The 16391-nt window shown below is 44.5% G+C and overlaps 1 protein-coding gene across 1 annotated transcript in view; it reads left to right on the top strand.

Annotated features, from left to right (window-relative positions):
* The window catches only part of LOC134969044 (mucin-2-like), a 695488-nt gene that overhangs the window by 101517 nt on the left and 577580 nt on the right, over positions 1–16391 (top strand). The window contains exons 8-10 of the mRNA XM_063944753.1: positions 123–240; positions 3227–3365; positions 6859–6969. Of these exons, the coding sequence (XP_063800823.1) occupies positions 123–240; positions 3227–3365; positions 6859–6969 (368 nt within the window). The remainder of the gene's footprint in view (positions 1–122; positions 241–3226; positions 3366–6858; positions 6970–16391) is intronic.

The following is a 16391-nucleotide window of genomic DNA, read 5'->3' on the forward strand; positions in this document are numbered from 1 at the left end:
ATAACCCTTGCACAGTATTGTGTGTGTATGTATGTATGTATGTATGTATGTATGTATGTGTATATATATATATATATATATATATATATATATAAAAAATCACTCCTTGTATTTATTTTCAGGCACAGTGTATGATGATGTTAGAGGAAAAGGATGTATCGAGCCATCTAAGTGCTACTGCAAGTACTCAGGAAACGCCTACAGTACAGGAGCTTCAATAGTTCTTCCATGCGAAAGCTGGTAAAACACATGTTTCTATAGCTTTCTACTTGGCTTCTGCAATAGAAATGATCTTTAACCAGCTTTTGTTTTACTTCATACAAAAGATAGTTAATCGTATTCAGGGAACTGTTATTTCAGTTATGGAATTGTGAAAAAGCTGGTAGCAGATTTACATTGTAGCAGAGACGTAACAAGGGTGAGGCGAGCAGGGCATGTGCCCTGGGCGCTGTGACAGGCCCAGCAGAGGGGGGCGCTGCCAGGCAGGGTAATGTACTACACAGCGGAGTGTCTACATATGTGGGTGCAGGGTCAGCGGTAAGTGGTCAGCTAGGTGAGCAATGCAGATAGGGAGTTGCGGGGCTGGAGAGGGGTCATCCCTGCTCCACTGCTGTCCACTCTGTTGCTGCGCCTGTCACTCAAGGCACTGCAGCGACGATCCCTATCATGCATCATAACCCCCGTACACACACACCCACTAATGTGTGCACACCATCTGCCCTTTTCCGTGATCGCAGGTACATCCCTTCCCTAGGGTGCACAGAGTCGTCCCTCTCCCATGATTGCGGGTGCCCCCCCTCCCTAGCTCAAAGGTGCACAGTGAATCCCCCTCCACAGTGTCCCCCCCTCCCTTTTGTGATCGCGGGAGCACAGTGCCCCCCCCTTGCCTGATTGCGGCTGTACAGTGCCCCCCCCATGCCCAATTAATTCCTTAAGTAACCCCTTAACTTAACCCAGCCCTCCACCTGCTCATTGGTGCATATCGCACAGCATCTCTCCCACGATCTCGTGTGCCCCCCTCCCTATGCTCACAGGTGCCCTCCCCCCGCTTCTGTTTGCACAATGTCTGTCCCCCCCCTTGCTCACAGGAGCACGACACCACCTCTCTTGAGATCGCAGGTGTCCCTGGTCAAACTCAGTCACTGTGTCATACCCCCCCTCTCTGTGTTCTTTCCCGGTCACTGTGTCACACACACCCTCTGTGTTCTGTCCCAGTCACTGTGTCACCTCACCCCTCTGTGTTCTGTCCCAGTTACAGTGTCACCACCCCTTCCTCTATGTTCTGTCCCAGTCACTGTGTCCCCCCCCCTCCCCGTATTCTGTTCTAGTCACTTTCACCCCTCCCCCTGTCTTCTTTCAAAGTTACTGTGGAATACCCTCCCTCTCTGTGTTCTGTCCCGGTTTCAGTGCCACACACACACCTTCTGTGTTCTGTCCCAGTCACTGTGTTACTCCTCACCCCCCCCACCCCGTGTTCATTCCCAATCACTGTGTCACATACTCCCTGTGTGTTCTGTCCCAGTACTGTCACCCCCACCTGTGTGTTCTGTCCCAGTTACTGTCACCCCCACCTCTATGTTCTGTCCCAGTCACTGTGTCACCCCCACCTGTATTCTGTCTCAGTCACTGTGTCACCTCCCCCCTCTGTATTCTGTCCCAATTACTATCACCCCCCTCCTCTATGTTCTGTCCCAGTCACTGTGTCACCCCCCCCCCGTGTTCTGTTCTAGTCACTGACACCCCTCCGCCTGTCTTCTTTCCATGTTACTGTGTCATACTGTACCTCCCCCAGGTTCTCTCCCAGTAACTCTGTCCCCCTCCCCTGGATTCGATGCACACATCCTGCCAGCAGCCCCAGATGGATGCCTCGGATGGTTCCCCCGTGGGCATGGTGTACCTCATGTGGATCTTTCTGTGCAGAGTATAGCATACTAAGACGTGCCAGTTTTCCTATGCATTTGGCCCTTGTATGGCTCATCTCCCACAGGTGCAACCTTCGTAGAGCGCCCAACATGGCTGCCTCATCTGGTATGCTTGTGGATGGGATGAAAAATACATGGACCGGAGGGTTTTGTTGGGACCCTACTTTGAGCGCCATCTCTTCTAGGTGTAGACTATTCCACCCAGGGTAATCCTACGCAGTGCGACCTAGCTGGCTGCCTCACCTGGAACCCTGTGAGGGTGGAATACACAACCTGTGGAAATTATTACTCAAAATGTCTACAAAAATCCTGCATTATGCATACCGTGCGCTGTAGGTTTTCTTTTTTTTTTATGTCTGTGCAGCTTGTCTATCGCTGTATTACTTAATTTTTTTTGTATTATGTGCATTGTTTTTGAAGTCTGTTAAGCACCTTGAGTCCTGCTGGAGAAAGAGCGCTATATAAATAAAATTATTATTATTATAGGTGGACAGAGAGACTAGGGAAGGGGAGAGAGACAGGATGAGACGGGCAGATAGAGAAATAAGGTAACAGGAGGAGAGAGATGGGAATATTGTGGAAGAGAGAGGGAAAAAAACCTGCCAGGGCACAATACTGTAGCTGGTAACCCAGTGATTGACCAGGTCCAAAATACTAATAAACCATATATTGTTTAGGGTTTTATTTTATTAGTGTACTGAAATCACATACAGTACTAGGGAAAACTTTAGAAATCTGTAAAAAAAATAACAGGGTTTTACAACTTTTTTCATGCAATTAATGCAATATGATGAGATCACCATTAAATACAATTGTCTTTTTCTCACAAATTTCATTATACCATATAGGTACTGTATACTCTATATGTGCTTGACTACTGTGACAGGAACAGAAATTATTGTTATTATTATTACTACTATTACTACTACTACAGATGGAGCCTCCGTTATTTTACCCAGCCGAGGCGCACACGTGCACTCCCGGCGTGACTAAGTGATCTGTCCCCCTAGTCACGCCGGAAGTGCACGAGCCACTTCCCATTCAGAGCGTCTCTGTCCGGGCGCGCAGGCGGAGACGCTCTCCAGTAAAGTGAATGACGAGCATCTCCGTCCAGACGGAGACGCTCACAGTGACTAGGTGCGCCTAGTCACACAAAGAGCCTGAATAACGGAGGCTGCATCTGTACTACTACTATTGCTGCTAGTTTTTCACTCAGAAACCCAAACACTAAATATTTTTTTTTCACTCACTGTACTCTTTATTGATTCTTTAAATAATTCCATATAATAAAACTTGTGTTACAGTACCTGCTCGAGTGGCCAATGGAATTGTAAACGACTGCCTTGTCCTGGTTCTTGCTCAGTTGAGGGTGGTGCCCACATCACAACTTTTGATCAGAGACAATACAGCTTTCATGGGGAATGTACTTATATCTTAGCCCAGGTAAGAGTCACAGCTATTTATGCATTGTATACATTAAAAAGAACATTATGGGCCTTAGAGAGAGATTAAGTGGATGGAGATAAAGTACCCTCCAATCAGCTCTTAACTGCCATGTTACAGGCTGGGGCCCAAATGTATTACTCCTTAAAAAGTGATAAAGTGGTAAGTGATCAAGAGTGATAAAGTACCAGCCAATCAGCTTCCTAACTGCCATGTTACAGGCTGGGGCCCACAATGTATTACTCCTTAAAAAGTGATAAAGTGGTAAGTGATAAAGAGTGATAAAGTACCAGCCAATCAGCTTCCTAACTGCCATGTTACAGGCTGGGGCCCAAATGTATTAATCCTTAAAAAGTGATAAAGTGGTGAGTGATAAAGAGTGATAAAGTACCAGCCAATCAGCTTCCTAACTGCCATGTTACAGGCTGTGTTTGAAAAATGACAGGAGCTGCTTGGCTGGTGCTGTATCACTCTTTATCACTCTCCACTTTATCACTTTTCAAGGCTTAATACAGATGGGCCTGTGTTTTAAAAAATACAATTAGTAGCTGTTTGGTGGTACTTTATCTCTGTGCACTTTATCACTCTTCAAACATTAGTACATTTACCCGTACAGTACTGTATGTCTGAAAATAGAATGAAACTATAGATACATTGGAAAACACTCACTTTGTGTGACTGTTCTTAATGAGTAGTCACCTTGATTTGTGTTAGGGATGTTTTTTGTCAGTGCTCATTAGTGGATAAACTCCTTTATTGTGCAAGTGATTATTTGTCACCTAGTACACACTAAAGGTCATCTACTCTGCAATAACCAGTTAGGGGGGGATTCAATTGTTTCTCCCCATGGCCGCCACTAGATAGCGCCCAATAGAGCAATTCTTTTGTTGCTCCATTCGGGCATTCTGAGTGTCAGGGAGACTCATTTCAGTTCGCAACCCTCTTGCTGGCAGGCTGAAATGTGAGAAAAGTGACCCGTTTGGGCACCCAAACTGCACTTTTTGTGATAAACAGCATCAATTGAATATCACCCCTGCGATCTTCCGTCACTTTAGACAGGAGATCGGGTGGCGATATCAACTAAATTTCCCCCTTTGTGTATTTACTAGTATTATTATATTATAGCATAATTTTTTTTTATTATTATAGTATTATATTTATATTATATATTTCTTATCCTTATTATATTATTAATAGTCTATTATTATTATTATTATTATTATTATTATTATTATTATTATCATTATTAATACAGGTTGAGTATCCCATATCCAAATATTCCGAAATACGGAATATTCCGAATTACGGACTTTTTTGAGTGAGAGTGAGATAGTGAAACATTTGTTTTTTGATGCTCAATGTACACAAACTTTGTTTAATACACAATGTTATAAAAAATATTGTATTAAATGACCTTCAGGCTGTGTGTATAAGTTGTATATGAAACATAAATGAATTGTGTGTATGTACACACACATTGTTTAATGCACAAATTTATGAAAAATATTGGCTAAAATTACCTTCAGGCTGTGTGTATAAGGTGTATATGAAACATAAATGCATTCTGTGCTTAGATTTAGGTCCCATCGCCATGATATCTCATTATGGTATGCAATTATTCCAAAATACGGAAAAATCCGATATCCAAAATACCTCTGGTCCCAAGCATTTTGGATAAGGGATACTCAACCTGTAGTATATATTATTTAGTATTATATGTACTAGTGATGGATTTTCATTGATTTCTTAATTGATCTAAAATTGATGCAATTTGATGTAGTGTTTCAGGAGCTATCAGGGAAATGATGGTAAAAACTGCAGGGTATTGCAATATAGAACATAGTATAAACAAATTAATTATAATAAATATTAATTCGATTCAGTGCAACCAATGCTATGTCAGAGGAAAGAAAATATACAGAAATACAAGAGCTGTTGTGGGGGTTGAGTGTGTGTGGGGGGATAAGAGGCAAAAGTATAACGCACAGTGTTTACAGCGAACAGGGAAAGGTAATTGAGCAAATCCCAGTGGCTGGGGGGAGGGGTCAAGAAAGTTGTCTTAACAAAGACCATTCTGTGGACTAAAATATCTTTAAAATATTGGCTTAATACAGAAGAGATAGGAACACTTACTGTAATGCTAATAATGAAGAAGTAATATGGAAGAACAACAAGTATATGATACAGATGCTTCAGTGAAACCAGCACCAGAGTACACAGGCTATACATGGAGACATGCAGCTTGGTCACTGCAAGCTGGAGCCTTTATGGTAGGGCTGGCCCTTTATGGTAGGGCTGGCAGCCAAGAACAAGCAGGTGTCCCGTGCTGTACAGTACTTGGGTACTTCTTGGAAACCCTTGGATGAGGTTGTTACATTAATAACAAAGATCATGGCTTGTGGCTCTCAATATAATGGTAAAGAGTCTATTAGACCCCTTCTCTATTGTTCTCAGAGATGCATTTTTATGTCATGGCTATGTGTTTAAAACTGTATGTACAGTATACTTTATGTATACTGTATGTATTGAATTTCTATTCAATCTAGAAATATAGTTACTGTATACTTACTGTAGCTGTCCATAGCTGTAAAGATTTGCTTGTAGGTGTTTCCTATATTACTCTAAAAGTGTCAAAAACTCAATAAAGACAGGTTATATTTCCTCAAATGCCCTTTTATTAAGGGAAAACACCTTAATACCCTTCTTTAGCACTTTATAACAAAAAATATTTGTACAATTGAGATTTTCAATAGATAATCCACAGAGAATAAAAAAAGAAACCTTAGTTAATGCTCCACTCGGAGAGCCAACAAAGAATTACTGTGTACTGAAGTGACTAGGAGGCTTTCATTTTATATTTATGTTTTGCGCTCCCCCACCTCTTACCGTGGAGACTTCAGCTCTGATCATTCTGAGTCTTGTGTTGTCCGAAGCTTGTTCCAGTTTGGCATGACCCCAAAATCATTGTTCCCCTGTTTAAGGCAAACAGCTTCAAATGTAAAAGCACTGGTGCAGATAAAGGATTCTGTGGGGATAGACTCTATGTATTAACAATAAAATATATGTCAGTCACATGTTTTTCCCAAGCCAATAAAACAGCTTATCCTGGAGAAGAAAAAAAAACATTTTGAAAACTATTGTAGCATTGCCCCAGACACACATACACTGTATACGCTAGGTATTAATCGATGATGATGACTAATGTATTCTTGCTTAATATTAATCTGCATGCTAGATTTTAATTACATGTGTGTAACTCCAAAGTGCAGATATTTTTGCTTGTATGCTGATGGTCAACGTGAGCATTCAACTCCAAAAGGGGCCCTGTGTTTTCAAATAGTCAACAGACTGTTCCTTAAGCAACTTTAACCTGATATTATAACAAATTGGTTACTGTAGTTATACTGTACAAATGCATATAATGTATTGTTTTCATGGTTTCCCAATTATAATTGTTTATTCATTTCTTTATCATCATTTTTGTATACTTCAGCTATGTACAATGCCATTATTCAACATCCATGTAGACATTAAGTCATGCAGCCACAATGAATTTGAGACTTGCCTAGCAAAAGTAATGCTGATCGTTCGGGACTTTGATATAGTAAGTAACCCATGAACTAAACTCAAAAACCCTGTACAGAAATCTATAATTGTATATGTTTTCACATAGTGGGGAGATTCAAATGTTTAAAAAGTCAGTTGGGAGTCTGTTTTTTCCTATCTAATAGACAGGAAAAAACAGACACCCAACTGACTTTTCAAACATTTGAATCTCCCCCATTATATGCATTATGAGTAATCAAAACTTATATTATATGTATTCACGATTTTACAGAAAAATCCATAATGGTGTGTAAAAAAAGTCTAATGTTACAATTGATTTTTGCAACAATGTCTATGCAGTATGCTGTTGTTGAAACAAGTGATCAAACATTTGTGTGCCTAGCCCTGAAGATTTATCATTGAAATGCATCAAGCAGGTTTTTCACCAGAAAAAGGAAATAGATTTGTACAAACCCTGTGGTATGCAACATTTGCCTGTGATCTTTTATACGCTACTGTAATTACAATTGTGTAGAATCATGAGTGATAAGTAGCAATGGTTCTGGTCAAAAAGTAATGTACTAAAATGGTTTGGGGTGGACACCTAATAAGAGTATGGTCATTGACTGTTTTGCCATTTATACGTTTAGTGCTAAGCAGGGGTTAAAGTGGGGGGGGGGGGGACGAGGTGGAACTGAGTTCAACTACCTGTAATTGTAGGTGGAACTAGTTCCACCTCCTCTACAGCCTTGCACAGTAATTCCGTAACGTGTATAAGTGTTACCACTGTGTAGCACAACGTGAATAAAGGGCACTACTGAGTGACATAATGTGAATAAGGGACACTACTGTGTGGTGTAATATGAATAAGGGGCACTATATGTGGTGTAATGGGAATAAGATTGTGTTACTATGTGGTGTAATTTGTATTCGGTGGTACTATTGTGTGACCACACACCCTGCTTGTGAGACCATTATCTCTTTATCAAGTATGGGAGGCAATGTACAAATGTATAGTTTGTAGGGGGACGCCGAACACTCTAGCACCGGCCCTTGCTCTGCATAATGGGAGGTGGGATGGGGGGGGGGGGAGTGGGGCAGGGGGAATGAGTTCCACCACCTCTCCTGGACCACTTTAAGCTCTGGTGCTAAGGAAGAGTGGGAATCATCCTCAGTATATACTAGAGATCAGAATGACTTCCACATTAACTGCTAGTGGGGGTCAATGAAATAGTTGGGGCTTGTTGATGTTATCACAGAAGTGAGCAATGATGTAATCAAACCCCACCTTCTCTGTGGAACGACACGCAGGAACTTTGTAAGAGCCAGGGAATGGGGGAAGGCATACAAATATGTCTATATCTTTATGCTGGTACAAAGAAACTCAGGGGTACCCTTGTTTCATATTTTTTTTAACATCAATAATTTTTATTCAGATTTTTTGTTATGCAAAACAGGGGTACAGAAAGAAGAAAAGGGAAGGGGGAGCAGTAAATACATAGGAGAGACAATATGTATACTTATACATACATTTCAAAATCGATCAAACATGTGTATCAGGAGAAGTACAATGGACGTAATGTAGTGAGGGGTACATAATAAAGGGAAAAAAGAAAAAGAAACACTGAGTCCACAATAATGCAAATTGCAACCAAGAGCACCGAGCGACCCCAGGCTCAGGAAGAGGAGGTGTCTCCATCTAGGGGAAGGGTGTGAGGGTGAATGTCCGGGGAGGAGGATCGCCGTACTAAGTTGGCTCCCTCACCCTCCGTGGTAAAAAGCAGCCAAGGCTTCCAGCGCACTAGAGGGGACTTGGCAGAAAGGGAGCAAGGCATATACTCAGTCTCCATCAAGAATTGCTTCTGAATTTTATGTATGACTTTCATTAAGTGGAGTGGTATGGATTGTTTCCAATTCTGAGCTAAGGCCGCACGGGCTGCAAGGTAAATATGACCTAAAACATATTGTAAATTAGCACCTACGGTGCGCGGGTAGACATTTAGTAAAGCAATGAGGGGGGTGGGGGACAGAGTGAGTCCAAGTACTTAATTAATAAGCCCAAACACCTCGACCCAGTACAACTTAATAGAGGGGCAGGTCCAAAAAATATGAAAAAGATGGCCCACCTCGCCGCAGAGACGCCAGCAAAACTTCGAGCATGCAGGCCAAATCGTGTGCAACCTATCGGATGTGAGATATAACCTATGCAATAACTTGACGTGCATCTCGGAATGATTTAGGCATTTGGACATAGTGAAGGATGACATAAAAATGTGTTGCCATTGGGGTTCGGTAAGGGTACAGCCAATATCCACCTCCCACCTGATTTGGGCTCTAGTTTTAAGAACGGGAACTAATGCTAGTAGTGTCTTGAACCAAAAGGAGATCTCACCTACAGAAGCATCCTTAGAAAGACGACCCAGGACCTGAGACATAGTAGGGTGCAAAGGTGAGGGGGTAAGGTGGAGGCTGTTCCACCAATGTTGTATTTGATAGTATCTAAGCCTCTCAGATTCAGGTAAAGCAAAGCGTTCTTGGATGGTAGAGAAGGAGCTAAGCACGGGCCCATTGAACAGGTCTCCCAGTAGACCGATCCCCCTAGAACGCCAACCTCTCAAATTAAGATTAGGGATTAGGGCGGTTACTGTGCGAAGGGAAATTCGAGGCAAGCTATGAAAGGGAGAAGATGAGCCGATGGTCAGTTTATCCCTGACCTGTAGAGTGGCGTTGGGTTTAGGGGAGAAGGCGTAGATCCGAAGGTTGCATAGATTTAGGTAGCCAAAAAAGATCCCTCAAGGGGAACCTGGGGCAGGTTAGTCCCTCCAAACACGTCCACTCCGAATGGGCATCACTAGTAAGAGCTTTATCTGAGCCAAGAGGCAAGCTTCTTGGTATAGAGAAAGGTTAGGCATGTCGAGGCCACCAACTCTCCTAGGTAATGACATCCTGGCACGGGACAATTTAGGCGGTCGCAAAGACCAGACATAATTGGTGAGGATAGTAGTAGCCTTATCTAAATATTTCTTGGGGAAGACAAAGGGGATTGTGTGAAACAGAAACATTAATTTGGGAAGCAACGACATTTTAAAGGCGGCCAGGCGTCCCAGCCATGATATCTCATAATTGAGCCACGATTTGGTGGACAATTGTAGCGCAGTCAGTAAAGGGGGAAGGTTAACGTCAAATACAGAAGAGGAGGATGGTGGGATATGGATACCCAAATACTTTATCGAGGTTGTTTGCCAATTGTAGGGGTATTTAGTACGCAAAGGGGCCATGGAATGAGTGAGATTAATAGGCAGGGCGTCAGTTTTAGTTGTGTTTAATTTGTAGTAGGACGCTGCAGAGTACCTATCTAAAATATTGTGTTAATGAGGGAGTGAGGTGCAGGGGTCGGTTACAAATAAAAGAACTTCATCTGCCAATAAACATAGTTTATGGAGGACGGTGCCGAGTTGGAGTCCTGGAAACTGTGGGTCCGCCCGAATCTTAGCTTCCAAAGGTTCAATCGCCAGGACAAAAATTAGAGGGGAGAGGGGGCAGCCCTGGCACGTGCCATTGTAAATTGGGAAGGGGGAAGACAGAAAACCATTACTAAAGACCCGGGCTGAGGGCGAGCTATACAGGGCTAGTATGGATGACAGGATACGGTCGCGGAAGCTAAATTTCAATAATACTTCCCGTATGTAGGTCCAGTTTATGCGGTCAAAAGCCTTCTCCGCATCTAAGGATAACAGGAGGAGGCTCTGTTCACTGGCTATGGAGTCTACGAGGTTAAATACCCTACGAGTATTATCAGATGCTTGTCGACCAGGGATAAATCCGACCTGATCGGGGTGTATCAAGGAGGGAAGGAGGACGTTCAGTCGGTAAGCTATTAATTTAGCATATCTTTTAATGTCTCCGTTTAATAGCGCGATGGGGCGGTAGTTATGGCAAGAAGTCAAGTCCTTAACCTGGTTTAGGGATCGTGACAATGCGAGCCTCCAGCATCTCCGTTGGGAGAGTGCCCTGAGAAGTGATTTCATTATAAACTGTTACCAGGGATGGAGCCAGGAGGTCCTGGAGTGAAACATAAAAATCATTTATAAAGCCATCTGGGCCTGGCGCTTTATCTTTAGGGAGGGATTTAATCGCCCTTAACGTGTCCGTGGTGGACCAGGGGGCATTCAGCACTTCTAAATGGTCGTCGGTAATGGAAGGAAGTTTCAAATCAGCGAGGAAGGAGTTGATAGAGGGAAGAGTGGGCTGAGGGGTAGAAGGGTCAGTGGAGAGATTATAAAGTTGGGAATAGAAGTCAGCAAACTGATTTGATATCTCCAAAGGGTTAGATATTTTGGCACCTGTTGGGGACATAATAAGCTTAATTCTATTCCTAGCTTGTTGCGCTCTAAGCTTACGAGCAAGCAATTTTCCCAATCTATTCCCCTCCAGGTAAAATTTCTGACGCATCCTGTTTAATGAGGCCTGGGTACGCACCATAAGCAATGTCTGAAGCTGGGACCTAATATCAGCTAACTCTTTCTGGAGGGATCTCGAGGGTCGAGCTTGATTTTTCTCCTCCAGTTCCTTTAATTTACGCTCCAAATCATTCTAGCGTTGTTGATGTAGCTTCTTAAGGTGGGCTGCCTGTATCGCCGCCCCTCTAGCAACGGCTTTCAGCGCACACCAGAAATTCAGAGTGGACGTGTCCGAAGGAAAATTAAATTCCAAGTAGGACATGATGCTGTCTACTATAATTTTTTTAGATACGGGGTTGGCCAGTAGGTGAGGGGAGAGTCTCCAAGGTCGGGGCGGGGCATGCTGACTATTAAGATCTCATTTAAGAAACAGCGGGGCGTGATCTGACCAGGTTATTGGAAGGATATCCGCGGATTTAGTAAATTGGAGGGTCCATTTACAGAAAACAAAAAAATCAATGCGGGAATAGGAGTTGTGAACGGGAGAATAGTATGTGTACTCACGACCCGTAGGGTTTTGCACTCGCCAAATATCGTAGAGGTCAAATTCAGCGAGGAGATTGCGGAAGGCTAAGCATGGGGCGTTAGAGGAGGCTAATGGGGAAGGGGAGGGCCTGGGAGACCTGTCCAACCTAGGGTCAAGGACCAGATTGAAGTCCCCCATGAGGAGGAGCGAGCCTGTATGGTTCCTCTGGATAACTAAACATAGTTTACGTAAAAAGGCCACTTGGTTTGAGTTAGGGGCATAAGCTGAAACCAAGGTAACCGGTTTGACATTTAAAAGGCCACTCAAGATAAGATAGCGGCCATCTTTATCTGCAACCTGGGAGTGTAAAGTGAAGGAGACAGAGTTTTTAAACAATATAGCTACACCATTCCTCTTAAAAGGGCCGTTTGCAAAATAACCGATAGGGAACCTGTGGTCTTTAAACGTAGGGGGCGCTAAGGACAAAAAGTGCGTCTCCTGTAGCGCAATAACATCTGCCTTGTGCCTAGCAAAATAGTCCAATGCTAACCTTCGCTTATTAGGGGAGTTTAACCCCTTAACGTTCATGGACAGAACCTGGAGCATCGAGATGATCTAAAGCACGCCATGAGTGGTGAGATATTTCGGTATACATATAAGAAATGGTTTTGTCTCATACAGTTAGAGTGTTGCGAGAGGGGAGGGGAGGGAATAACGGGGGAAGAAAGGGTAAGAACAAACCGAAACGACCTAGTGCATCGGGTCGGTATAACTACTGCAAGGAAAGCAAAAAAATGCAGTAGTACATTAACGGGGGGGAACATGTGGCCTAACGCCACCACCACCTATGAACCTAGATGAGGAGAAAAAAAAAAGAGACATGTACAGATACAAATATGCCTACCAACCATGTAAAGACAACAGAGAACATATACGCATGAACTAATGAACTAAACCATGAGCACGGAGCCGGGACTCCAGCAGTACAACTACTAACAGGGTGACTCACGTGACCGCGTCAAGACGAATAGTTAAGACCCATCCGTTAGAACGGTACAGCGTAACGTCCATATTTAAAGTTCAAGTTTACAGTGACGACTTCAGGCGACGAACCACTCCGATTGAAGGGTTGACTGTTTCTTGGATCCAGGCGGCATCGTGACAGGAATATCCCACTCCGATAGCAGCTTGACTCCAGCTTCCAATGAGGCAACTGTGTAGGATTTATTTTCATACGAGATGATGAGCTTTACCGGAAAACCCCATCGATAATTGATCTCTTGGTCACGGAGCGCCAGGGTAACAGGGATAAACGATCGTCTTTTAGCCAAAGTCAAAGCCGAGAAATCCGGAAAGAGTTGTAATCCACCAAGCGCATCAGAATCCGAGTCTCTTGCCGCCTTTAGGATGCGTTCTTTCATCGTGAAGAAGTGCACTCTCATGAGCGTGTCTCGTGGGAGCGAGGGGGGAACCGAGCGTGGTTTAGGTAGTCTATGGATCCTGTCTATAAGCAGCTCCCTGGGGTGAGCCCTGGGCAAGAGCTTCCTAAATAACGCGGTGGCGTAATCTTCCAGCTCGGAATTTTGCAGGGAGTCGGGAATGCCTCGGATCTTTGATATTATTGCGCTGAGATCTGTCCTCGATATCCACAATCTTGAGTTTAAACGCCTCAAGGTCATTCTGCTGTTGATCATGAGCCGCTATGAGGTCGTAGTGAGACGAGACCAATTCCTCGACTTTCCGTTCCAGATGATCTGTGCGTTCCCCTATAGCTTGCAATTCCGTCTTAACCTCTCGGACAGCCGCTGTGAGATCTTAAATCAGCTCTGTTTTAAACGCTAATAGAGCCTGATACAGAGTTTTGACCGTGAGAGGGGCGTCAGATTCCGGGTCAAACCCCGGGACAGAAGCAGAACTGCAGGGAGGGTCTGTCGCAGAGGTGGCTATAGGGGACTTCCGTGCAGTAGAGGGGGCAGGAGCCGCTTTCTGAGACGGAAAAGATACTCTAGGAGGGAGCACCACTTTAACCTTTTTTGGCGGCATTCTGAAGCGATGGATCCCGGAGAATATATGGTGAAAGGTTAGGTAAGCATAGAGGCCAAAGGTGGTGGTGTGTAAACGGTCTGGACTACATCAGAAGAACGGCATCACCAGAGGCCCGGCATCCGGTCATCACCCTCCAGCAGTGCCCAAGGGGCAGGTCTCCAGCGAGCAAGGGAGAGGGGGAGCCAGGTACCCAGACAACAGCCAGCAGCACAGCGTCACAGGGGTCGAGCAGACAGTGCCCCCCTGGGCAAACACTCACCCCTCCAGGGATATTCCCACGGTACTGTGCAGGGTCGAGGAGTATGAGGAGGAAGCACAGAGAATGAGCCAGTCCATCCACAGCTGCAAGGGGGGATAGGTGGCTATTAACAGGCCTCCACACTGGCAGGGCTCAGCAGGCGGGTGTGTGCAGCTAATTAAGGCCCCGGATCCCGGTGCTGGTGTAGGCCTCAACTCCCGGGGGCTTCAAAAAGGGCAGCAGACCCCTCGTTTTCCCCACGGAGGGGGTATTTATGTGGCAGGAGGTCTCAGGGGGAGCAGGTCAGGCCCGTGGGGGCGGGGGTGTGCAGTCGACCGGCGGGTCGGGTGTAGCAAGATGGCCGCCGCCGGGATGGGTGCGGGAACAAGGAGGCCGCAGCCGCGGCTCCGGAGGGCAGGGAGCGGGAGCCTGATCCTCGCCGCCATCCCCGATGGTCTGGGGCAGGAGAGGGGCCTTGAGTGAGCCGGTTTGGAGGTAGGGGGGAGCCGCCAGGGGTCCCAGTGCGGCCGCGTTCCAGTCCCGGAGCCCGCACCCGGGTAGGCCCCAAACTCGAGGTCCAGGCTTCGGGACTTGCAAGGGATTGATCCTCATTTAATCTGGGGATTGGCTGCCCGCCGATGATGCCACTTCCTGTAATCTTCCATTGGTGTTTTCAGAGCGCATGTCATTAATATAAATGGCAGCACCCAGTGCCAGCTCCATGTAGGACACCAACCACCATCACTGTAGTGGAGAATGGTCAGACCCAGAGGCCCAGCTGTCAGTCCCTGTGACATGAGTAAAATGTCCGGAGCGGGCGAGGTGAGTTAGCAGGGTAGCATGGGGCGTGCCCACTCCCTAGGTTTTCCTGGAAACTTGGAATGGAGCTTCTTGATTAAGGAATTGATAGAGGATGAAGTGGACCCATAGGAGCTCTGCTAGGAGTCTTGTGCTGAGCACATTTAGTCCAGGATGCTACAATATAAATGCTGGATGAATTTCAACACCCATATGCCCGGAGAAATGGGATGCATGATCCCATTGAATAGTTTTTTTCTGAAGCTGCGAGTCCATGAAAGTCTTCCCTTTAAGGAGGCTTCAGTTAGACTTGAGTTGATGTGAAGACTGCAGGGTTGAAGATCTGATAGGCCTCCTTAGCCTCTTCCTCTACATTCTGCGAGAGAGAGATAGGGCATCTGGTTTGATGTTTTGATGACCCGCACAATATCTAAGCTTAAAATCACAGTGGGCAAAGAAGTGAGACCAACGAGCTTGACAAGGAGATTGCCAATTTACAGACATCAGGAAGAACAGATATTTATGATTCGTGTACATGTTAATAGGAAATTTATGCTCCCTCCAATAAGTAACACCACTTCTCAAAGGCCAAATTTACAGCTAGTAACTCTTTCTCTCCTGTAGGATAATTCCTCTCCAAGGAAGATAATTTTTTAGAGAAGAATCTACAAAGCTTAACCTTGTTGTCCAAAGCTTTAGGGGATAGGATAGCCACCTACTCCTTTAGATGATGTATCCACTTCCACGAAGAAAGGTTTACTGGTGTCCGGCTAATGCAACACTGGAGCCAAGATAAATGCTTGCTTTAAGCTGTTTAAAACTGATTTGGTTCATGAGACCACAGAGATGAATTGGCTCCCTTGAGAGTGAGTGCAGTTATTGGAGCTACAAGAGTAGAGAATCCCCAGATGATTTTTCAATAATAATTTGCAAAACCTAAAAATCGCTGGGTGGCTTTCAAAGAGGACGGCTCAGCCCAGGAGGTAATTGCTATTAATTTATCTGGATCCATTTGGAGATTAGTGCCGAAAATAATATACCCCAAGAAGGAGATGGACGGGACCTCGAATACACATTTTTTTAAGTTTTCAAAAGAGATGATGTGCCCTCAGGCGTCGAAGAACTTCACACACATGTTGACGATAAAGAGAGATATCTGGAGAGAAAATAAGGATATCATCCAAGTACACTACAACAGTTACATAGAGTAAATCTTGTTTACAAAGTGTTGGAACACAGCTGGGGTGTTACTAATGCCGAAAGACATACTGTAACAAAATATTCGTAATGGCCATCTCTTGTATTGAATGCTGTCTTAAATTCGTCTCCGGCTCTGATGCGTATTAAATTATGTACTCACCTGAGATCCTATTTGGTGAACATTTTGATCCCTTTAACATTGTCAAATAATTCTGACACCAAAGTTAGAGGGTATCAATTTTTGATTGTAATGTTATTAAGAGCCCTATCAT

This window comes from Pseudophryne corroboree, chromosome 11, assembly GCF_028390025.1.
Source record: "Pseudophryne corroboree isolate aPseCor3 chromosome 11, aPseCor3.hap2, whole genome shotgun sequence".
NCBI lineage: Eukaryota > Metazoa > Chordata > Amphibia > Anura > Myobatrachidae > Pseudophryne > Pseudophryne corroboree.